Raw genomic sequence first — 24,662 nt, 5'->3', positions numbered from 1 at the left:
TATGTCTGTGTGACGACCTAGATTCACCAATATCATATAATCTTGTGAGCAAATTTTTCAATCATGTCTTTTCTGCCAACTGTACTAATAAACTCGTTGATTGCATGCCTCACCATCGCCATTTTGATTACCCATGCATTTTGATTACCCATGCACATACAATTCGAGCATAACGGAATAAAATTGCTAATCGAATCTCTGAAACTGTCATCATCGGCCGGAGTCGATATCATCAACGCTACATCGCAACAATAAAAAAACTGTCGCCCTTATTCTTTCCCACATTTTCAAAGCAATCACGTGAACACAATGCCATAACTCATGACGGGAAAGTGGGAAAAATTATTCCAGTGCATAAAAAAGGCGCCAGCTTGACCAAGGAGCAACGGCTGCAGCTTCTTTTCAAGCAAGGTAGCAGGACTCGCCACAGTCATGTCACTGTTCCGACCGGCAGTGACTGCATGCCCGCTCATGTCGCAGCGCCGAAGGAGGCATTGACCAATGGGAAAAATCGACCACTTTCGCCACTGAACCGGCTTTTGTAGTAAATGTAGGCCTTGCTGTGCCGCGCCATGTATGTTTATATTTCATACTCGCAAAATGTTTGTAGCAGTGTGAAAGGCAGGGGAGTCCTGCGCCAAACAGGATCATGCACACTATAACGGGTAATTGCGGTTCTACGCATTTCTCGCCACAGGGCAAAATAATAGGTAATTGTGCTTCCACTGTCGCCCCCCCCCCTCCCCCAATTCAGGGAGTGAGATCGCGTCGGAGCGCAATTACCCATTGTAGTGCGCAGGCCCATGAATAAGCCAGGGCTCCCGTGCCTTTCGCAGCGCTGCAGACATTGGATGCAGATTTTGTCCATCGATCCAGAAACACGTGCTCTGCACTCGAAACGCGCTACGAGAGAAGCGGGAAGACAGATGGGGATGCGGCAGATGATCAAGTCAACAGTTTGTCTTCCCGTTCCTCCTTTCGTTAGTCTTTTTTCAAGTCAGGACTAGAACATTAGTCCTCCAAGTTTACACACGGCACTGTTCTCGCCGCAGGGAACCAAAGTGTACGTTACTCCCCCTTCAGCCGTTCATATTATAGAAATCTGTGAACGGGCGGTCAAATAGCGCAGCTCGCTGCTCTTTTGTTGTTATGCTTACACACCATTTGCACCGCTGTAGCCTAGGTTCATCAAGTAGTTTTGTAACACGGTGCCACAAAACCCCGAACTGCAGGAATGGCGCCAAAGTGAACAAACACTTCGCAAGCCGTCGCTTTTCGCGCGGGGGCAGCTAGAGGCGGGTGCAGCGAGGCACGCCACTCTCTTAAATCACTCGTGGGAACCGCCGGCAATGCTCCCGTCAGTGCTTGGCTCTAAATTCGGATCGCGCAAGGCTCACGTATGTAGCGGTCACATACGACGGGCCCCTCGGCGTCGGGAAGTTGCCCCGCCGAAATCAGCTGCTCCAGCAGGCGAGGGATAGAAATAGGCACTCGAAAGGAAGAAGGCAGGGAAGAAAAAACGTTGACCCCTACGGACCCACGGTCGTCAATCGAGGAACGAAGCCCGCACAAGGGATGCGCGCCGACATTCACACGGCCGTGCAGAAATGTAGACCAAAAGGCTCCGCGCCGGGCTTGTATGATGCCTATTTTCTTTTATTTATTTTTTTTAATTCTAAGGTTACCCCGCATTGCCCGAAGGCGCTATAGTGGGGGGGGGGGGGGGGGGGGGGGTTACAGATTGGCAGAAAATATATCTCAATTTATTGAGCACACTTGCAGTTCTGATTTCACTGCTGAACAGTTTTCACCAAAAAAAAAAAAAAAAAATGAATCCTCAAGCAAGTTTGTCCTGGCACGGTAATCTCAAATTTTACAGAATGACCATGTCGTTTTGAAATGCGAAGGGGCGGTTTAATATAATTCTCCCGATTTATGCCGCTTGTATTGTGAAATATTAAGTATAATAATTTTAGTCTTGCCTTCCTTCTACGATAAGAAAGCGGTTCCCACCGCAAACACTTTTCCTTACCCGTACAACCATCATTTTGCCCATACCTTCCTAAGGCAAACCTTGCTGCCCTGCTGTAGATTCTCTCCGGCTTGTCAATCAATGATTGCAGTGCAGGCTCCCATACAATACAGGCATATTATTTGATTGGTCGCACACATGACATGAAAGCTGTTTTCTTTAGGTCTGGCGGCGAACACTTTAAATTTCACGGAAGAAAATTCAGCGCCCTACCAGCTATGGTAACCACATGATCCACATGTGCACTGCATGAATAGTCATTCGATATTATGACACCTAAGTATATGCATGTGTATCTAAGTATTTGCATGTGTATCTATGTCTAACTGCCGCATTGTGTATGCAATACTGAGTTAGAATTTTATTCTCTTTTCGTGAAAAATAATGGTGAGCATATTTTCTTGTATTCAAATACATTGTTCATTTCAAACACCGAGCATGGATTAGCGTCAAGTCATTTTGGAGTTGAACAGCATCTGAGCTTCACGTTTTGCCTAAGAGATTACGCTATGAGGTCCGCATTTCAGTGTTGTGTTGACAATATTTCAAATAATATTTCTACTGTATGCAACTATGGCGATGTTTTCAACGCGTAGACTAAGCGGAACTTAATATCTGGCAATCTTGTGTTCATGAACCAGCATTTCGTGCGAGATAGCTATAGCCTTAGTGTTATAACACTCTCGACAAATGTTCCCTCATACTTGGCGACTGGATTAAAGCGCTGACAGAAGCTGCAAAATCGATGCGACTGTAGCTATTTTCGCAGGGCCCTTTGAGTGCATTGGCATAAAATGGGATTCCTAGATGGCTATGTCCTCTCGGCAAAAACTGTCTTCCAAACGCGTCGGCAAAATTTGTTGGCACGAAAACGTCGCTCATGTGAATAAATAAAAAAAAATCTGTAATGACTTTGGGTAGTACGTTATTGAATGTGTAATATGTAGTAGTGAGGTAGACCAATTGTAGTTAGTTAATTAACAAGATTGATTTATCTAATTGATTTTCTGCTCGAAGCGGTTTCTTTTCTGAATGTATTCGAGAAAAATAATGTAGTAGGGTGTAAAAGAACTACTTGGCGGTAAAATAGACTATGGTCAGTATGAAAAAAGTATTAGTGAATTAGTCAATTATTGATGTAATGTAATCAGTAAGTCCGTAAACAAGCAATTCATTAATACAGCTGCCATGGTAATGGACAGACAAGTGCAGCGTACAAGAGGTGGGAATATGTAACTTAACTATTACAAATTGTTCATTAACTACTTAATAATTATTTATTTGAATTATTTGAATTCTCAACCTTGCAGCATTCACGTGGCATCAAGTTGAGTCACGTGAGTATTACCGGAGAAAGTCCTGTGATAGTCAAATTGCATGAACACGTCACGCGACTATGACAATATCACGTGACACGGTCACGTGAGAGTCAATTTGTATGAAAATATCACATGTCTTGAGAGTATTACGTGACAAGGTCACGTCATAGTGAAATTGCATGAGGATGTCATGTATTTATGAGAACGCTGCGTGACGAGCGACGGCGTACCGTTCAATCCTACACTTGTAGGAACACTGCAACAAACGCGCGGCAAAACAAAAATTTCCACTCTGAAGCATGAGCCCTGGTCTTGCTGTCAAAACCTATACCCTCGATATACCGAGCGCAGTAGCAACGCTCAAGCTTTCTCATTTATCCAATGCCGATTCTGAGATGCTTTCGGAAGTTATTGCTTATGTGAGGAAGACAACGCTCGTACGAAATGATTTCGTGTCATTCGTTTGCCGTAAGTTGGGCGAGCATGTTTATTCTGTCAAATGCCTGTGCTACACAGTTGAATGCAGAATTTTTACACGAATTTACATGCTGTGTAGCAGTTTTGTACGATTTGTGGTTATTATACGCATACGCACAGTATAGTTGGTGGTTGTTAATAACTAAGATACGTAATAGAAGCCCCATGTGGAAGAGATAAAATGAAAATTCACAGTCCACACATACACCGAGGACAAAATTTGCGCATGAAGAAAAAGTGACAAAAATGAAATCTAAACTTAAGCTTAAATTTAAAGTTAATCTAAGCACCAAAAACTTGGTGTTTAGGAAAGAAAAAGCATAGCCTCTCTCTCCGTCCTCAGTGGACACCTGACAGTGCTGTAAGGGAACTGAGGAATGTGAGAGCGAAAGAGAAGAGACAGAAAGAGGTGCCTTAATGAAGGGCTCCGGATCAATTTCTTCCGCCTGAGGATCTTTAGCGTGCACTGACATTGCCCAGCCCATGGTCGAAGGGACCGCAGTTCTCGAACGATAGCAATAGCGGGTGAGCTAACAGAGTCGTCCTGCTGTGAGCGTAAGACTGTAGTACCCTCGGTAATTTCTCAAAATGTGCATGTCTGCTTCAAATAACATTAGCGTGGACGAAATTTAGATAAGAATTCTTACAAGTGCAGCAGTGAACTATTGGAACAGAGCCACACCTCCCATCTTTCTCAACCTCATCCAAGAAACACGAGTGTCACTGTCGCAAACAATCGTTTAACTACTCGCTGTTTTCCTAACACAAAATGGCCGCAACTGCAATGAATACTGTAGATGACAACTGTTGCGCTTGAAATATGTTTTTTTTTTTTCCCTGTGTTTTTCCCTATGTGTTCGGCTTTCATATCCCCTTTGCAAGTGAGTTTCGCAGTTTGCAAACTTTGCAAGATGCAGTGGAAGCGATATCAACACCGCCCTTACATAAAATCTTACTAAGATTATATAATAAATTATTAAATAAAGATATATATATATATATATATATATATATATATATATATATATATATAAGAACTTTCTGTTTTCTCTGGATAAGCATTTCTTAGGAGAAGCCTTTTGTATGTTTACTTATTCATGCTACCACGCATTGAAGCGATGTGAGAGTAGTGGTACCGCTGCAATAATATGGGGTGACTTAAGATGCAGTGCGGTATGTGCCATAAAAGGCATAAAAAGAATGAAAACTTCGCCCGCAAAACGAAGATACTTAGGATTAATGTGAAGAAAAATGAAAAACAACTTACTAACAAAAACGGCGAGAGACCGTTTTGCAGTTGGCTTTCATGCATGGTTATAAATTGTGTTTTGGATGGTGGTGGCACAGTTTTGAAATATAAAGGGACGAATATTCCGATGGTAATTTTTACAGATTACAGTGGTGCGTGGGTGAAAAATGGAGATGTTTAACGTTGCTAAACCTATAGGATTGCGTGTTAAAGCGCTAGATCGGCGTAGTTTATCTTCGTAGAACGCATACGTAAACGACGCCGTCCCTGTCTTTTCACCATCACCTGCCGGAGGCACGCTCGAAATGAGGGCCTTGATGTATTCTGCCCTAGTTGCCACAAGCGGCCTAGTTATGAAACCGCCCTTTAACCACGTCGCACGAACCTGCCTGCGAGGCCTAGACTCAGTGTGTCGGATACCAGGTTCGTAGAAGGCTGGATCTGCTCTCACTCGCCGATCGTAAGGGCGGCTCCTGCTAGTTCAAGGGCGCAGGGAATAATTGCATCTATTTTGTGCTTTCGTACTAAATAAAAAATAGAATAGTTAGTACATGTGCATATGTATATCATATGCACATGTAATTCGTGATGTTCTCTTGTTGATAAACCCGGCGCGAAACTTGCGTAGTTGGATGAATGCCGAGACAGGTAATCGACTGCTCATATGAAAATGTTTTATGGTTCGATGCGACTGCATGCATTCAGTGGGTTCGTTTCAGGGAATCGAAATAAAATAAGGACTACAACGCCTCGCTTCGCGGGGCGTGATGCCTAATGACCGGTGCCCTAAACTTGAAACTCCGGAAACTTTGGAGCATCTGTTTTTTGACAGTTGTTTGGCGTGCGTAACGTGGCGCCTTTTGTATAAAACGCGTCCTGTTCGAGCTGGCAGAAGAGCCCTGGGGCAACGCGGCGCATTTTAGTAAATTGTTGTCATACATGTTTTTTCTGTATTGTGACGCCGCCGCTGTCCGGTTGAGGCCAGAAAACCTTCCGCCAGAGCAATGTATCCAGCGCAGCAGAACCTGCATCTCCTCCTATGCATCTACCTGTAAGGCCTGTTAGACCACAATGGAGAGGCACAGTTTCTGCGGCGTTGGCATACCCGATTCATTGTTGCGAAATTTGAAATTGGTTTATATGAAAGTAAAGGCGCAGTATCTGTCACAATTTTCCGTGCACACCTGAATCGCGTCGTAAAGAAACAGAAGGTGGGAGTTAAAATAGAAAGAAAGGTGTGCCTCAGTGAAGGTCAGCGGAGTAATTTTGACCACCTGTGCATTTTAGCGAGCACTGATATCGCAAAGCACACGGGCGCAGTCGTCCCCACAAGTGGAGTCGGCAAAGCAAGAACGGCGCAGTCGTCACCACAAATGAAGTCGGCAAAGCAAGTACATGCATAAATTGAGTTGAAAAAGACAAAAGTAAGTTATAACAACCGGCCCTTAGGCTCTGAAATACCATCAATGACTTCGCAACTTTACAAGAAGTTGCTTTTTCATTGAAATTAATACGAACTAAGAAAATGTAGGCGTACAATAAATTTTTTCGGGTGGAACTAAAAACTTGAATTAATCCAAAAGAGCAGGAAATATCTTTTTTTTACAGATAGCTGATTACGGACAGAAAATAGACAGTGATGGCAGGGAAGAGCAGAAGCGTTGAACTTGACCATACAGTTGCAAATGAATGGCGCAGTGATTAGCTCATTGATGATATTAGGGACAGCTTAGATGGCATTAAGAAGAGAGTTTGGTGAACAGTTGCATTAGTGTCCTAATAATGATCTCCTTGCTATTAAGAAAACTTTAGATGAGATTAGTTCTCTCCAGGATGAAGTAAGGGTGCACTGCGTGCATATCCGACTGTACAAATAGGATTACATCAACTCTGCTGAGTCAATTCTACTATAAGCGGACAAAGCAATGTTGAGGAGAGTGAAATCGCAAAGATTAGTGACGAATTGGTGAGCGGAGTCTAATATGCGATTACTTGGAGTTGCAAGACAATCAAATAACTGACTGCGCCTGCACTAGCTGCTTGGAATTAGCGAGAGCTAAAGAGACCAGGATTGAGTACCCCATCAGCGCTCTAGAGGAGGCCACCTGCGCAGTATAATTTGTTCTAACACAAGGGTGGAAGCTGATGTCGGCAAAGGAGCAGAAACTAGAAGCAATCGTCAGACGTAGAGCGATAATGACAAGAGTAATGTCTGACATACATGAAAGCAAGAACCAACTGAACATCGTGCAGATGGTACTGTAGCCTTGCCTACTCTGTATATTCCTAAGTTTCTGAACGGAGACTCCTCAGCAAATCTTAACAATAAACTAGGATAACCCATTCATTTAGACACTCATCATGGAAGGAATATCAAGAATGCAATTTGTGAACACATGATTTGAAAGTGGCTATCTATAACAAGTTGGCGCTGAAACAAGCTTTATAAACTTAAGGCTGTTTTCAAATTAGGTGAAAAGCCATAGTTGTTCGCAATGAGTAAAAGGTAACTCTAAATTTAAAACCTAATGGATCCATTTCGTTGAAGGTTCGGGATGAGCACTTCAGCCACCACTCCCCACTTCAGTCAGAACGCTGTTAATTTGCAGTTTTCAAATGATTAAAGAATCGCTTACATCAGAAGAGTTTCTGAATGAAGATGTGTGTTTGCTGAAGCTCGAGTACGCAGTCCGAAATGACAAAACAAATTTCAAAAATATTGGCGTTAACTGCATATAGTGCATATTCCAATTTATTTTCAGTATATAACTTCGGCAAGCGGAGGGGAAGCATAGATGAAAATGAATGTGTACGAATAAATCTGGAGACACGCCACTTGAGTGGCGAAACTCAGCTGCGCCTAAAACACCAATGGCTTCTTTGTCTGCACTGATGAGATCGCTGAGAGGAAAATAAAGCAGTCCTTTCAGATAGAAAAATTAAAATTACGTATGATTTCAGCACTTTATTTAGGGGGCAACTAAGAATGTTTGCTTTCGCCCTTGTAAGGAAGGATACCCTAGGTTACTCGTGTACATCTAGCAAGCATGTTTGTGAAATTTTGTTAAAGCAGAACTTTATATCTATCTCGGGTGCCTGCTTACGGCCGATAGCTTGTTCACGTGGTAGCACGTACAGGTCTGTATGGTAAGAAAAATATGTCAGTATATTTGAGGCACAAATGCAGGGATTCGTAATTAAAGTAGAAGAGACCTGCAGTGGGAGCCGAGGACCTGCAAAGAGACCTGCAAAGAGAGCCGCACATGGGCATCAGTAATGCTATCGTAAAAGGCGTAGATTAAGCGTCCTTTAAGGTTATCTTACAGCGTGAGCTCTAGGCTTCGCACTGAAACTTTCAAGGGTCTTCACTTGTGTTTTCGACCTGGAGCTGAGAGACACCGTAAATGAGGGCTCCAGAAATTTAGACCACCTGCCGCTCCTTAAAGGGCAATTACCACGTAATTAGGCGGGTGTTTAACAACTGGTTCGCCGGCATTTAATTGCTGAGTCTCTTAATGGATGAGATGTGTGCCAGTCCGAGTGCGTCAATGCTTCGGCGCAAGCGGCAGACGGATGTGTACACATCTTTAACAGAGCTTACGCGTGGATGACGAGGTTCAAACAGGATAAAAATCTGCAATTGTTTCTGGTACCTTGTCCTTGTAGTGTACTACCGACAGGCCTACAACTATACTACTGTAATTTCAGCTCCACTTGAGCTGGTATTGCTCTTAAGTGGCAGGGGCAGGAAACGTCGGGTGATCGGGTACAGTAAGTACGATGAAGGCGAAGTAAAGACGATGAAGTTGTTGCGTGATAACGTAATCTAGTAAGTTGGTGTCTTCCTATTTGTGAATTACACTTTTTTTCGGTGTTTTCATTGCACCCAAGAGCCTTTCTTTCCACGGTAACTGCACGGGCCTTTGCGCAACTGAACCATTAAGTAAACACGTGAGCTAACGAGCAAGCCCTCATTGAATTTATGGAGCCAAACGTGTTTATTGATTTATAGTAATACAGCGTTTTTTGTTATGCAGCATCATCCACCATAATCTGTTGAAAGTTGCCATTCCTCCCACGCCCTGTATCGGGAGCTCAGAATAAAACAGCTCTTTACCGCTTTATATGTAACATCGTAACTTTGAACCTTTTCTCATAGCTGCATAACTTCTCTTTCTAGGCTTATAGCTGCGAATGAGTGGATGCTAATGGGTATAATTACTTCCTCACTTGAAATGTTCTCCACTTCTGTGTCTCGCCGTAATACTGGGCCGACGGGAAAGAGAATATTTAATTTATTCATAGGCCTCGTTCGCGCTGCAATCCGGTTTGTCTGTACAGTATTCACTGTGACAAATCTCGAGCGTGAAATTCAGACAGCGCGATAGATCTTTAACAATGATGACCATTTTATCCTGTGCGCAGTCAACATAGGTTAATATTCTTCACTCGTAGTAGACCTCATGCGTCACAAATGCAATGCCAAAACGTCGGGATCGAAGTGGCATGTCACGAATTGCCTTCCAGTTCTTGTGTTTTAATCTCCAGCTGATGGCAGAAAAAAGCGAGCTACTGAAGAGTGATGGATGCGCCTTTGCGAACAGAATGTTCTTTGCGATTCGAAACCTTATGGAAAGTAAATAACAACGCGGAACCAAAAACAGTACCATATAGCGGCATCAAACAGTGATTCAATTTTCGGACAAAGCTGTATTTGAGCTTTTACCTATCCGAATGAAGACCAGTTTAGTTCAACCGATTATAAGGTAACCGGTAGAAAATAAAATTTTGTCACCCTGCGCTTTAGCGAATTGCACAAGAGCCTCAGTGAAGTGGCCTGCTCGCCTGTATGCTAGAGCATAATTGTCATGTAGAGGCCTCGGCGCTGCAAGAAAGCCCAACAGTATTGTAATAATCAGTCCAAGACCAAAAGGTGATTCTTTATATTTATGAATTAGAGCCGTAACTAAACATAGTGCCCTAGCAAAAATGAACAAACTGAAAATGTTTCTTAAGGTACATTGGCGCGCGTGGTTTCTGTTGGTCGGAAATGGTGTCAATTTGTTTTTATAAGCTACCTAATATCAATACTCCTGTTATTTAATAAAATAATTCTAATTCCTTAACATTTGCACGGGAACAGCTTTATATTATCCCTGATTATTGCCAGACTGAATCAGTGGATTCGGTTCAACCGTACCTTGGAGTAAAGCGGACCGATCCTCTATTCCGCCTCTGCCGACAGAGGTCTTCTCGGAGCTGCAAGTATACGTGCACGATCCTCGACAAGAACGTCCTTGAGACAACCGTTCCAACAAAAAAGACCAGCTAACGAGATAAGAAGAGCCGACAGGTCTCAATTCTTTATGCAGGCCGACATTCACGCACTCAGGGGTAATCAAAGTAGACACGAGAGCTCGTACGTACAATCGGAGATGGGCCCTGCGTAGGGCCCAGTGTCCCAGAGGGAGGCCCCGCTGTTACCCGCGAAAGATATTCGCATGTCTGGAGAACATTATTCAAGGTGCGCACACGGCGCAGCCCAAGACACAGACCTCTGCTCTTCGGGAGTGGGCGACACACGTTCAGAGCGGCGCCGCACTAAGCTGTCTTCGCGTAGTCGACGACTGCCGTGATGTCTCCGGATCACGCCACCAGGCTCGAAGGCTGCGCAAACTGAGTGGATGCTTGTCTCTCGGGCGAGCAGTCGGGGAAGTTTCAGCGGCCAGCCGACTAACCCATAGTATTTCAGACCAAGGGCAACGCGATGAAAAGCTCTACGAAACGGGTGAACGAGACAGGAAACGACAAAAGGCAGAAAGGCAATCTGCTGAGTTATTCATGTCGCGCGCATTTCAAAAATTCAAATGCATCTGTTCTGATTGCGAAAGATTAACTTGCCACCGTCACTCAGGAGGACTTAACGCCCTTTGCAAGACAAAGAGCTCATCCTCAAACATGCTATCAAGAAGGACTTTTTGCTGGGCCAGTTAGTGCACCATTTTTCAAAAATGGATGAAGCGCTAACCACACATTCACATTAAAGGAGACAGGGACAAGCGCTTGTCCGTGTCTCTTTTAATGTGAACATGTGGTTAGCGCTTCATCCATTTTTGTCAAACATGCTTATTTGAGCCGGTAAGGAATAGGTGACCACAACTTCTATGGGCTTTCGCGTCGTCGTTGCTGCGTGTATTTCAGGGAAGACAATGAAATCTGTCATCATAATCCAGGTAGAATCCGTATCATCACAAAAGTGTACCGCGATATTTCTTAGTTATTAACCTTGTCAAGCACCCACGGGCTGCTCTATTGCAGAAAAAGAAATTTCAGAACGCTGGCAGGAGTTCACTCCGCAGATGGCACAGCGCCAAAGAGACACAAGACACTGAAGAGAGACAGAAGCGCTGGTATGTATAAAAATAAAAATTGAATTCATTAGAGTTGCCGTCACACTACAGCCCCACCACCATCCCAGATTAAATTCTTGGATTGGCCGAGGTGGTGATGATGTTATACAGGCCACAGGGCCAAGAAGGGTCAGTCACAAATCCTCGCGCACAGAACACAGAAACAGCCAGCTGAGAACAACACGCTTGGTAGAAACACTACACGAAGCTAACAACTGACGGATATTTGGACAAAAAATAAAGAGAGGGGAAGGTGAGGGGGGCACTGATATCCCCACGGTCACAAGGTAACAGAACTTATTGTCACCGGTAAGACACAAAATAACAAAGAGAAAACATGGGTTAAAACAAGGCGGAGTCAAAACCGAAACCGGGTGACAGAGAAAAAGTGACAGAAGGCTAAAACCAGTGTATAAAATTAAGGCCGGGAAGAGGAGAAGTTAACACAAGAACGTAAAAGCAATTATCATAGGAAACGAAAAACCTCCTCTATCGCGAACTTAGGCCGGAAGTGAATAATTGAGCAAAACTGCAGATCATACATTTTCTCTGTATCAGCAAGGGCCACGGATGATCTTATAATTTATAATAAAATAAAATTAAATAAATAAGACTATGGCCACGAGTGGGTCTCTATACCCTGACTGCGCTAGCTGGCCACCTACGCTGGCAACTTCATTAGACAGCCACTCAAAATATACAATATTTTCACAAGAACCGTTCGCCCTATTTGACTGGCATGGCTAAAATTCTTATTATATTAATGGCTCAAGACGTGGCAGCCACTCTGGTGCTGGATTCGTATGTTTGATAAGTGCACAGTATCTTAAATGGCGTTCTTAGGATATCATCTCACTGGCCGTGCGCAAAGATCTGCGTGACGCACCTACATCCTATTTCTTCACCTACTACGCAGGCCCAACGCCATTACAATGTCTTTTGAAATACCGTCCTCATTTTCATTGTAGAGGTACCTGACGCCGCGAGGGTAAAAGGAAACGTCTTTCTTAAGGGTTTTTTGGAGGAAGTCCCAGAATATCTCTGCGCTTCAGCAGTTCAAGAAAACGTTTTTAATGTTTTCTCCCTGTTTTCACGTAATATAGTGGACTTCCCTTAACAAAGAAATTGATTTTTCTTTGAAACCACACTTTAACCAGAAAGGTCCCTCTTTGAAGTCGAACAAATTGATCTCTTGTGTGCACGAGTAATCAACTCTCCAGCGTAAAATGTCGATTGTTTAACTGGAAGTCTGTCGCGCGGACTTGACGTGTTGTAATATATCAACTTCTATCCACGAGCGATGGATCCTGACCACACCACTACCGTACTTTCTTCTTAGGGTGCATTTGCCAAGCTTGCCATTTTGTACTGCGCCAACACAACAGTCCGCAAGCATGGGGTTTCTTTTCCTATCTTCGTCTTGAGGCCGCTTCATCTTAATAACCGATCCGCAATCGAAGCCCGACCTGCTATCGCTCCCAATTAGTATTTCGCCTAACTAGGCTTCAGTAAATTGTTGGTCGTTCATTTTTTAACAAATATTCAAAATCAAGTTCACTTAATTTACCAATATTTTCCAGCACTGCCGAATTGGTGCTTTTTTTTAGCTTTTTTTCAGCTTTTTTTTCAGCTTAGAAACCTGCACAGTTCTGTGCCGGTTTGTGGTTAAACTGACGTTTGTACGGAGGCAAGGGAAGCAATTATCGCAGATAAAAATGGATTTGAACACCTTGCCAGTATTTACTTCAGAAGCATGACGTTGTTACTAAAAAAAGACGAGTTGTGGCCGGTTTGAAGTAATGCAGGCAAAACGAAACCTCCAAGATCCGCATTTAAATGCAGTATCGTGCACGCATTTTGATTTCGAAATAGACTGGTGTGATACCGACCAGCATTTCACGTTTTCATGATTTGTAGCTGATAATAGACACCTTTTCAATTAAAGTGGTCCCCTTGCTATTAGGATGCGGCACACTATAACACAGTTCAACCTTCTGTTGCCTTCGACGTTCCTCTAAAGGAACCGTGAGGCGGTGTTCTTATTGGGTGATCATCTTACTGTCTCAAATAGACGCACTGCTGGTGACAGGTCCGCAACTATCTGTTCAGCTTAGCTTCGAAACACAGATTACGAGCCAGGAATGTTAATCTTGCGACTGGAATGTCGCGCAGAGAACAAGGTAGCCTTCTAGGTTAGCGAAAACTATTTTAACGCTTTTGCTTTCTAACGCTTGCCCCATGTGATATGAGTGGAATTCCAATAATGCCAACCACGAAAAACGGTTGCCGAACGGTTTCAATCATGCCACTTTGTTGAAAGAGGAAAATGTGCGGCACAAGCGACTAGAGAAGAAGAGCCCTTTCGCGGCATGCTGTACGCAGCGAGCAGATACAGAACGTGGAAAGGAGAATTTTCCGGGCCGATTATACTCAGAAGAGCTGGATGGAGCTGCAGATTTCACTAACGCTTCGCTAAGACGGGATGTAGGAAAGTTGTATTTTGTCGTAAAGGCATATGAAGCAAGTGAGTTGTTAAGGAGCCGTGCTACGATTAGTAAATAGTGCATTTCCTTCGTAGAATACAACATATCGTTACGAACCACTTTTTATAGCAATCCAAATTCATCAGTAGTGTAAAGTTTGTGCATAATGCTTTACATTATAGGTATTAGCATGACACGATCCGCAGTTGCTACCGCGATCACATTTCACTCGTCTCTGTTGCATACAGGCTCACTGGTCGCGACACGGCAGGCGTGCTAGCAGCTGTCATGCACCTGGTGCCACTTGGCGCCATCGGCACGACCTGCGCAGACGCAGTGGCTTCCTGCATCGCGACAATGGCCACGGATTGTCCTAAAGAAACCGCCGAAAAATGTTTGGTGCTAGTAAAAGCTTTTATTTTCGGTCGGCCGCTAATTAGTTATTACAATTTCGCGCCGCTTTCTGAGTTCTCTCTTTCTGACCATTTTCGCATGCTTTCTCTGGCAAATATTAGACTGAGTACCATTCTCAGGTAATTAATGAACTAGTGTACACATCACACTGGATACTCAAAATACACACAGCTACTTCAGCGACTTCAGGGTGCAAGATGACGTAGACTACACACGAACGCTTTTCGAATAACGACTGCTTTATTACTGATAACCGTTCATGGCGACTACAAATATGCTGATAGATGTTAGTTCACTCTGAGTATCACTGGAAAGTATGGTGCCATGTGCCGCAATATAAGAAGCTACTCAGGGTGCTGCTCTAGTGCCACAAAGGGAGATTTCTCCGGACCAACCTCCTCCTTCCTTGCAAGCCTCATATATAGTTTTGTCGGCGATCGTGATTCCATTTCTGTAGCTCTGTGTTCCTGCAGCAGTGCCAGTTGTAGGATTACCGCCGTCGAAGCTCCACTTTGTGTGGTCGCGTTGAGAAACTCAGCAGTCAGTAGCGGTGTTCGTTTGCTACGGCTCCAGTGGGGTGCCCAGTGCAGCTTGACCCGTTCCTAACATGCCCGAACCTCCGCCATTTAGTACACTGGTCACTGCCAGCTATTGACTGGTCTGCTGTCGCGCGTAGTTCTTCCCCACATATTTTATTGTTGTATCACCAGTTTCTAAATTTATTTCGGTGTTTTATTTTTGCATGCAAAGTTCTGCAGTTCATACCATTTTGCGGGTTTAACTTGCCCGTATCATGCATTACTTCATTTCGTACTATTGGAATTTTCATGCTGCAGTATTTTATGATCCGCGTTTTCATCGCTAACATTCCAAGTCATTTTATGTTTTTATTACGCAGTGCTGTTAAGCTTGCCCGCTTAGCTTTTTAAAGGTTTTTGATGGCAAACGCAATGTATGAAGCTTGAATAACAAACACGAATAGGTAAATAAATGAATATTTTGTTATCTTCATTAAGGTTATTCTGCCGTTCCCACGAACGAGGTAAATCACGATTACAGCTAACACTCTTGATCGCAAAGTTTCCGCCAAAATCTATTACAAAACTTTAGTTTGTCCGCACAGATCTCTAACTAGGAAAAGAAAGACTGAAAGACTGGCCATTCTATGATAAGGCTTAGTGGAAACATTCGGAGGGAACCCAGATATACCTTCTTTTTCTCCCGCTCTTCATCTCCTCTTTCTCTATACACGTGCCCTACTTTGCATTGTTGTCTACCTTTCTGTTCGCGAAAGAGGTCTTCACCGTTAAGGTAAGGAAATGATATGCCTTGAGCAGCACTGTCACGTTTAGGCTAGTTTTATATTAGTGCGATGTTTAAGAAGGAAGACTTCTGCGTAAGCACGAATGAACTTATGCAACATGTAACTGTAATACTGCAGTACACGCAGCATGTAATACTAATTGAAAGAGCAGTATTGACTTGACAATCAACCAACCAATGCTAAATACTTATTGGCAAAATACATGCGCAGGCACACGTACCCGGGATTTGTAGAGGAACGACAGCTGATGCCTCTCAGAGTGATCTCGACGCGTAAGTGATGAAGGTGGCGCTCCTTTCACCCAACTAAACAGGTGGCACACAGCTTTGGTTTTGACTGGATGATGACACTTGACGCGGACCCTGAGCCACTTGTAACGGCATGCGCTCCGCTTAGAGTCTCTGCTCGGTGCTGGAGATGTAGAAACCCGCGCAACACTGGGAAGGAGTCAGACTGATGCTCCCAAGGGACCAGGTTGCAATTCATCTAGGAAGTACTCCATCGTGCCTGTAAGGAAGAAATAACAAAAAAAAAATTATCAAGGGCGCGAATCGCCGCTGAGAACGCTTTCAAGGCCTTGAAAGCATATTCGTACACATTTGGGTTTCATATTGTGTCCGCTTCATTTCGAGCCCGCGAGTCGCGCTCTGTTCCATTTGTTCTTATTTTCTCAGTTTTTCACTCAGGTATAAATTCATGTAACAGTCACGAGAATGCGTCCGAATGCCCCTAAATGGGAACCACGACACGTAAGTGCGGTATCCACAAGCCCGTCATCTTTTTTAATGCATAGCAGAACTTCACCGCTTCTATTCCTGCGTATAGAATGTAACTGGCATGGTTTATCGGGCTGCACATACGGTCACAAGTTAATAAGGCATGCCGTCGGTTCTAAGTAAACCAGCCATACATTCAAACAAACTGGTGCGATGAGGTAGAGCATTGAAAACAAGCAACAATTAGTAGCGAAGGCTTCCTGTAGAGTATAAAATTGCAGATTATGAACCAACACTGTGCATGGACCTTAGAAGTCAAGCCAGAGGAAGGAAGGGCAAGAAACAAGACCAAGGCATCCATTACCAGAACCACATTACTTGCAATGAAGGGCTTTACAGCCCTCAATGCTCTTATAGGTCATACTTCTTACCATTTCTACGGCCATAACTCATGGACACCTGATGTGCAATAGTCGGCGGAGTTGCATCTGTCACTGACGCTTGGCAAGGTAACGTAATCGTAATCGACACAGCCTAATTTCCGGCGTATTAAACTGCCAATCTTACAAACCGCGTTTCTGATGTCGCTGTCTACCATGTGCAAGTTAGCACAAAAGCAAGAGTACCTTGGCAGCTGCAAACTTCCAAACCCAAGTATTATAATCACCGCCGCTTTACTTACAATAGAAACAACAAACGCTATTGAAAGCGCTACATTTCAACCACGATGACATAGTTGGGGGACAATGTTGTCAGTTTTCCCTCACAATAAAGTTGCGGTGAGGATAGCGTGTGGCCAGCCTCGTCTCATCTTCGTAGAGCCTGCTCCCTTTTCAGTTATAATGAATAGCATCCAACCTGCAAGCGTTGTGTTCTGTTGAACTCCTAAGCATACCGTAAACCGAACGAAACGGCGGGGCATTTGCAACAAGAACGTTGATTCTTTGGTGTGATCTAACTCAGTTAAAATAGCCAATGCTCTCGCAATGATAGCGGGTGTTGGGGACTACATGACCTTATATATTTTTCTTTCCTGGTACAAAGTATTCAGAACATTTCTTGAATAAGTATAGTTTCTAGTGACATTTTATCTGCATCGGTAACGTAGAGGACAAACGTCTCTCTGTGTGAAAGAAGTCCTTGTTTTGAATACCGGTGCTGCGCAATTCTGCATGGGATAAGAAACGAAACAAAATTTGCTTATAGATCGAATTGCATAAACAGGCTTTGGAGTGTGACCTGATGCCGATGAACACCTCCTGATGCGCACTCCCGCACCAGAACAGGATTTGGCGACCCTGCAATGTCCTATGAATACTGTGGTGAAACTCTGGCCCTCAGTCCCCCTCAGTCCCCAAACCAAGTCGGCGGTCAGACTGTGGCACAGCGGAGGGTGCTAAGAATGTCTGACTTCGGAAAACTGACCGTTGAAATTGACTCTGGCAACCTTTAGCGCTAGAAACAAAGCTAGTCGGTTCAGTTTAGCAGTCGTCTTCGGGGAACTATAGCGAGCATGAAATAAGATATCATAAATGAGAAATGAGATTAAGAGGCCTTAATTGCATTACTATACTGAAGGGCGGGCATGCAATAATTTATCGAGCTTTAACGCACAGACGAGAATTAGCAGTATGATTCCTTGTCAATAAGGGTATAGCTGGTAGGATAGATGAATTCTATAGCGCTAATAAGAGGCATATGCACCGTAATTAAGATTAATAAGCACTATAAACTTAAGGTTGTGTCGGCCTATGCGCCTACATATAGTATTGGTGACCAGACAGTCGAATGCTTATACGAAGACGTAGAATCAGCAATGAGGGAAGTTAAAAACGTAGTATACTGTACTGTGAGCGACTTAAATGCTAAGGTAGGCAAAAATCAGTCTAGAAACTAGGCAGTGGGTGACTATGGCAATGCAAAAAGGAATAGCAGGGGAGAGTTATTAGTTTGGTTTGGTTTGGTTTGTGGGGTTTAACGTCCCAAAGCAACTCAGGCTATAGAGACACCGTAGTGGAGGACTCCGGAAATTTCGACCACCTGGGGTTCTTTAACGTACACAGACATCGCACAGCACACGGGCGCCTTGCTTTTCGCCTCCATCGAAAAGCTGCTGCCGAGGCCGGAATTCGATCCCGCGTCCTTGAAAACAGTAGTCGAGCGCCGTAACCACTGCGCCACCCCGGCGGGGAGTTATTAGCTGTGTTCGCAGAACGCAATAACGCAAGAATCATAAATCCCTTATGCAAGAAACGAAATAACCGGAAGCGCACATGAAAAAGCCCTGACGGATGCACAAAACATGAAATGGACTTAGGCATAGGCAAAAATTCTTTGGGGCACTTAGATAACTTGAGCGCACTGCGGCGAAGGCCGTTTGCGACTTTCCACTCATTTGCCCTGTTTGCATGTATGATGTCATGCGCGTGTGCAGAACGCCTGCGTCCACAATTTTGAACCCAAGTTTAATTTTTTTCGTAAGTACTAATTATGTTTAGTTACATAGTTCTTAATATATTTTAATCTAATAAAATACCCCATTTATTCCGGTATATTTTCACACTGCTTCAGTGCCTTCCGGCTAATGTGAAGTCACAAGCCTATTTTTTCTTTCGCTTGTGTGTCCCAATTCACCGTTTTTGGTGATTTTAGCAATAACGAGTCTTAATTGCACGTTCCTATTCCTATATTCGACGCATACCCGGCGGCTGTACCCCATTTTGGCGTTTCTGCAGTATTGCGACGTCCGCTCTATTTCGACCTAAATCTGACATTTTGGCTCATATTAATTAAATTATTGGCCTACTGTGAACTAATATGGCTTTTAAGATCATTTTTCCTGCTCTGATGCTAACACTTTTTTTTTATCCCATCTGTTTATTCATTCCGGTGCTAGAAGGGATGGACAGTTTTCGGTACCGCAAACTTTCGGTACCGCATCAGCCAGAAAACATTTCGCCTTAAAAATGACATGTATGCGCTAAATGACAAGGCGGGGAAGGTCATAAATAATATAGACAAGATAGTCAAAGTGGCGCAAATTCGATCTCTTAACGGTAGGGTCTGAGAACTTCTTCCTGCTCACTGGTTGTGTATGTCAGCGAGTTAAACGATGATTCCAGTGCAGAAGTATGTCTAAACGCAGCCTTAAGGTAACGAACAGGATGAGACTAAGAAGTTCGCAGAGGCCAAGTGGATGTAGCTAGCACATGACCGGGTTAATTGGAGGAATACGGGAGAGGCCTCGGCCCTGCAGTGTGCATACTCCGGCTGTTTATAGATTGATATACATCTTTTATATGCGGAACTTTCTTCCAAATACCATCCATTATTTCGGAGCTCTGACGCGCAATGAATTGAGTGGGCTCGGCAGCACGCCAGCGACGGCCCGTGCTAACGTTCTACGCTTCTTGGTGCAGTTCCTCGGACTCTCGAGCTCGCAGCTGCTGGAGTGTTCGAGCTCCCGGGTCCCGTGCCTAGCATCCGTCGTCAATTCCAGTCCAGACGCAACACTCCTGCTTTCCGGACTTTACAGGGTTGAGCCTTTCTCGGCTACGAATGGCCAGCCTATCGACAACGCATCCCGGTCCGCGCAATTTCTACACGGCCACGGACCATATCTTCAAGCATCATGGCTTTCCCTGAGCCGCCTGAACGCCGGAACCACCCCTGTACATCCTGCGCATGCGTGGACTTGTGCTAAAAAGGCAGCTGGGAGCGGCGCGCCCTTCAGTGGGCTCGGCAGCACGCCAGCAATGGCCCGTGCTAACGTTCTACGCTTCTTGGTGCAGGTAATGAAACCTTATTGCCTTTACGCTAAGCCAAGTAGCTACCGTGCACTCTTGGTGCTGCCGAGCCCACGGCGTTTCCGGTCCATCATGTATGACTGTGCACATATGTTGTTAAAACTTCTTATGGTGGCTGGTGATACAGAATCTAACCCCGCGGCCCTAACAATGAGATTCTTGGTGCTTTGAAGGAAATTCAAACTGGTCAGACAGCAATGCTAGCGCAGCTAAAGTCGATTGAAATGAAACTAGTTGATCATGATAAAACGTTTTGCGAGATTAAGGCGCGACTAGATAAAATTGAGACAGCATGTGTTGGTATTGATGACATGCAGACTGAATTGAAAGTACTGCATGGAATCAGCACTGAGAACACGGCGCAGATAAATGCTCTGTCTGCCCGGGTAAATGATGCAGAAAATCGGTCCAGACGAAACAACCTTGTTTTCTACAGTCTTGAAGATAAAGATAAAGAAACATGGTCAGATTCTGAAAATATCATCTTTGCACACATTAATCAGTATTTAGACATCCAGTTAGAGCCACGCGACATTGAGCGTGCACATCGCCTTGGGACTTTCCAAACTGGTAGGTGCAGACCTATAATTGTGAGATTTGCTCACTTTAAAGACAAAGAGCAAGTCCTGTCTTCCGCTCGGAAATTCAAAGACAAAGGATATGCGGTTGCTCAAGATCTTTCTCCCAGCACGCGCCTTGCCCAGAAACGCCTCATCGAATTTGGAAAGGCTCGAAAACTGAAATACAAGTTGCGAAATGAAAAGCTTGTCACAAGTGAAAAAACGTACCATTTCGACCATGTTTCTAACCATGTCGTTGAGGACGGCTTGTAGCCACCATTAAAACCAAATTGTGAACCCCGTTCGCCGAATCGTCACCCTTTATCATTTCTGCTTGCTAACATTCGAAGTGTTGTTCCCAAGCGCGATTCATTGTGCAGTTTAATATGTTCATCTTCATGCGATATCTTACTACTAACTGAAACATGGCTTAACGAATCAGTTCACGATTCTGAGATTCTTCCATTTCTCCCAGATTTTGAGGTATTCTGGAAGGATAGACCCGATAACTCGCGCGGTGGGGGTGTATTGCTCGCCACTAAACGGGATCTCCATTGTTCATTTGTTAACCTCCCTTCACAACTGGAAATGATTTGGCTTCGATGCACTACTACACATCCTCCCATCCTCATTGGTATTTGTTACCGCCCTCCTAATGCTGATAGTTCTTTCACCCCCTTATTTCATGATGCCTTAAATGTGTTAACTAAAACATATCCACTTAGCTCTATCCTTCTCTTCGGTGATTTTAATTTTCCCACAATAGATTGGTCTAATCCCGCCGCTACATTATCGAAAAGCAGCCCGGCTAGCGATTTCTTAAATACGTGTATGACTTTTGGCTTAACTCAACTCGTCACTGATCCCACACGCGTTACTGACCACTCGTCCAATGTTCTAGATCTCGTATTAACAACGCATCCTGATAATTTTACTCCTATCACCTTGTTGCGCGGTCTCAGCGATCATTTGACGATACATACTTCTTTTTATTGCAACGTACTGAAGAAACAAAAAAAAATAAAAAAAGAACACTTACGCTTTATGATAAAGGAGACTATGCCAGTATGAACCGTGAATTATGAGATTACTTCGACACCTTCGCTGCTCACTTTCCACTACATTCTCTCGAGTCAAACTGGTTACTTTTCAAAACAGAGATGCATCCGCTTATAAGTCTTTACATTCCAACCATTACTATATCAGAAAGAATAACATCACCATGGTTTAATGTATCACTCAAACGACTCAATAATAAGAAAAAACGCCTGTTCCGGTCGGCCAAGCTCTCTAACTCTTCTTCCACATGGCAGAAGTATCATGCTGTCGCAAAAGAATACAAGTTAACCGCTCAGACTAAACGGAAGTTTTTTTCTACTACTTTACCATCTATGCTGCAGACTAACCCAAAACGATTTTGGAAAACCATTAGCCCTAATCAATGTAATGAGATTTCACTTAACAGTAGCTCCGGATCTCCTATTCCCGACACTGAGGTTGCAGATGTTCCTAACACAGTATTCAGTTCGGTCTTTACTAATGAACCTCTTGACAATCTTTCAGATCCACCATATTTTACGCACCCGCTCATGCAAAATATCACATTTCATCCCGTCGGCATAGTGAAGGTAATTGAGTCACTGAAGAACTCGTCATCTACTGGAGTGGACGGTATCAACGCCAAAGTGCTAAAAAATACTAAACATACGTGTAGCCTGTTCTTATCGGTCATATTCCAGAAATCCCTGAACACCGGTTCGATTCCACGCGACTGGCAGGTGGGCAAGGTCATCCCGGTCTTCAAGAAAGGAAGCCGATCATCGCCGAGTAACTACCGCCCGATTTCCATAACAAGCGTTTCTTTTAAAATAATGGAGCATGTTTTATACTCGCATATTGCTACCTTCCTATCGTCCGTTCATTTTTGTCACTCAAGCCAGCATGGTTTTCGCAAGAATCATTCCTGTGACACCCAACTGGCACTCTTCCTGAACGACTTACATTTAAACCTTGATCGTAATATCCCGACTGATGCAGTGTTTTTAGACTTCGAAAAATCGTTCGATAAGGTTCTCCATGGTCGTCTCTTACTAAAGTTATCGCGCCTTAATATTCATCCATGTGTTCTGAACTGGATTCGAGGGTTTTTATCTAACCGTCAGCAGTTCGTATATGCCAATTCACACTCTTCATCCTTAACACCTGTGCTCTCAGGGGTACCTCAAGGAACGGTACTCGGGCCCCTCCTTTTCTTGATATATATTAACGACCTACCGTGTAACATTTCTTCTCATATCCGACTCTTTGCCGATGACTGTGTCGTTTACCGAAGCATTACTAACTCCACCGCCCATCTCGCATTACAAACTGACCTTATTCGCATACAGGACTGGTGTAAAACATGGCTCATGTCATTAAATATTTCTAAAACCGTGTTAATGTCCATTCACCTCGTCGTACTTAAGTACCGCCTAATTGTAATATTAATAACCTGCAGATTAGAACATCCGAATCATTCAAATATCTTGGTGTGCATATCTCGCGTGACCTAACTTGGACCTGTCACATTAATCACATAATAAATTCTGCTAATTGTGCTCTAGGTTATTTACACCGTAACCTTTCACTCGCTCCTCCCCTATTAAACAGCTTGCTCTTCAAACCTTTGTGCGTCCCAAGCTTGAGTATGCTAACGCTATTTTTGATCCGCACCACGTTAATCTTACGAACGCCCTCGAATTGGTTCAGAACCGCGCAACACGATTCATTCTATCAAATTATTCCTACCACTCAAGCATCTCAGCACTAAAAGCTCGTATCAGCTTGCCCCCCATAGCCTCGCGCCGTAAGATAGCATGTCTTAACCTTTTTCATAAATTTTTCCATTCTTTGCCTCTTGATAACCCCTACATAAAAAGAGCCCACCGCATCGCCCGGTTCAGCCGCAGTAACGCAGTGTATCCCCTACAAGCCCATACTGTGACATTTCAGCAGTCATTTTTTCAGCGTACTGCACGAGACTGGAATGACCTGCCCACCGAAGTTGCCATTATCATCAACCCACTAGAATTCAAGCGGAGCGTCGCCAACCTTTCATCTTAACATTTTTTACCATTGTTTGCCAGATACCGTCCACTCCCTCATGTAATGTCTCAACCGAGACCTTTGAGGAAATAAATAAATAAATAAATAAATAATGTACTTTGTTTCATACATGAAATAATTTTCATTCTGGATATAGCAAACTCTGATATCTTAAACTACTTTTTATAACGGGCACACAAATTAACCTCGTGCGAATGCTGTGCGAAAGTACCAAAGGGGCGCAGTACATCGAGCTGCCGTTTTGGCAGTCGTTCGACAAAACACCGCTCGTGAAAGTGGCGCTTCTCCTAACGGCATTCATCGATCCCTTTTTTCGCGCTCGAAGACAGGTGGACTTTACGGCCTTGTGCAGCTGCCCATGTAGAGAAACCCATGTAGAGGCTTGAACGCGGGGAGTGCTTCACGGTGACCTTGAACCTCGTGTACTCATTTTCCATCTGTATCGGCGCCATGCGGTGAACTAATTTAAATATTTTCTAGCTGGTCGTCCTGTCTCTTGATTCCCTTTCTCCGCTGCCAGAGATGCTGCTGAAACTTAGCGTACCTTAAATACTGATTTTCATCGTGCTGACAGCTGGGTTATAGCATCGAACGACGTCCAGTGGCTATAGTTCCAGAAGACCGTCAGCTGCGGCTTCAGAATTAGGCGCTGCTAGGAAGCCGCAGCAGTAAGTACATTGCTATAACGTACTTATAATTTGTTCTTGCTTCAACGTTACATATGCGTTTCTCTGCACCATATGTTTTATGCATCGATCATCATTGAA

General features: G+C 43.9%; 1 protein-coding gene and 1 long non-coding RNA gene across 2 annotated transcripts in view; one reads left to right on the top strand and one right to left on the bottom strand.

Moving 5' to 3' along the window:
• LOC146192601 (uncharacterized) overlaps positions 1-24,662 on the bottom strand; it is a 434,750-nt gene that overhangs the window by 115,335 nt on the left and 294,753 nt on the right. The window contains exon 4 of the long non-coding RNA XR_014706404.1: positions 15,929-16,215. This is a non-coding gene — a long non-coding RNA (uncharacterized LOC146192601). The remainder of the gene's footprint in view (positions 1-15,928; positions 16,216-24,662) is intronic.
• LOC146192603 (uncharacterized) lies at positions 19,724-23,968 on the top strand. The gene is made up of 3 exons (XM_084599728.1): positions 19,724-20,304; positions 22,505-22,617; positions 23,690-23,968. Exons 1-3 carry the CDS (start codon positions 19,724-19,726, stop codon positions 23,890-23,892), a joined length of 897 nt encoding a protein of 298 aa, XP_084455854.1. The 3' UTR covers positions 23,893-23,968.

Source organism: Amblyomma maculatum, chromosome 4 (genome assembly GCF_055883805.1).
Source record: "Amblyomma maculatum isolate TAMU_Amacu chromosome 4, ASM5588380v1, whole genome shotgun sequence".
NCBI lineage: Eukaryota > Metazoa > Arthropoda > Arachnida > Ixodida > Ixodidae > Amblyomma > Amblyomma maculatum.
The sequence above is the reverse complement of the archived record's forward strand: the minus strand, read 5'-3'. Positions and strand labels throughout refer to the sequence as shown.

Excerpts from the sequence above, each read along its gene's own strand:
- LOC146192603 (XM_084599728.1), top strand. The coding sequence starts at position 19,724 with ATGCGGAACTTTCTTCCAAATACCATCCATTATTTCGGAGCTCTGACG. Across the intron at positions 20,305-22,504 it reads CGGCGTTTCCGGTCCATCAT|CCTGTTCTTATCGGTCATAT; the intron begins GTATGACTGTGC and ends ACATACGTGTAG. Across the intron at positions 22,618-23,689 it reads AGGAAGCCGATCATCGCCGA|ATAACCCCTACATAAAAAGA; the intron begins GTAACTACCGCC and ends CTTTGCCTCTTG.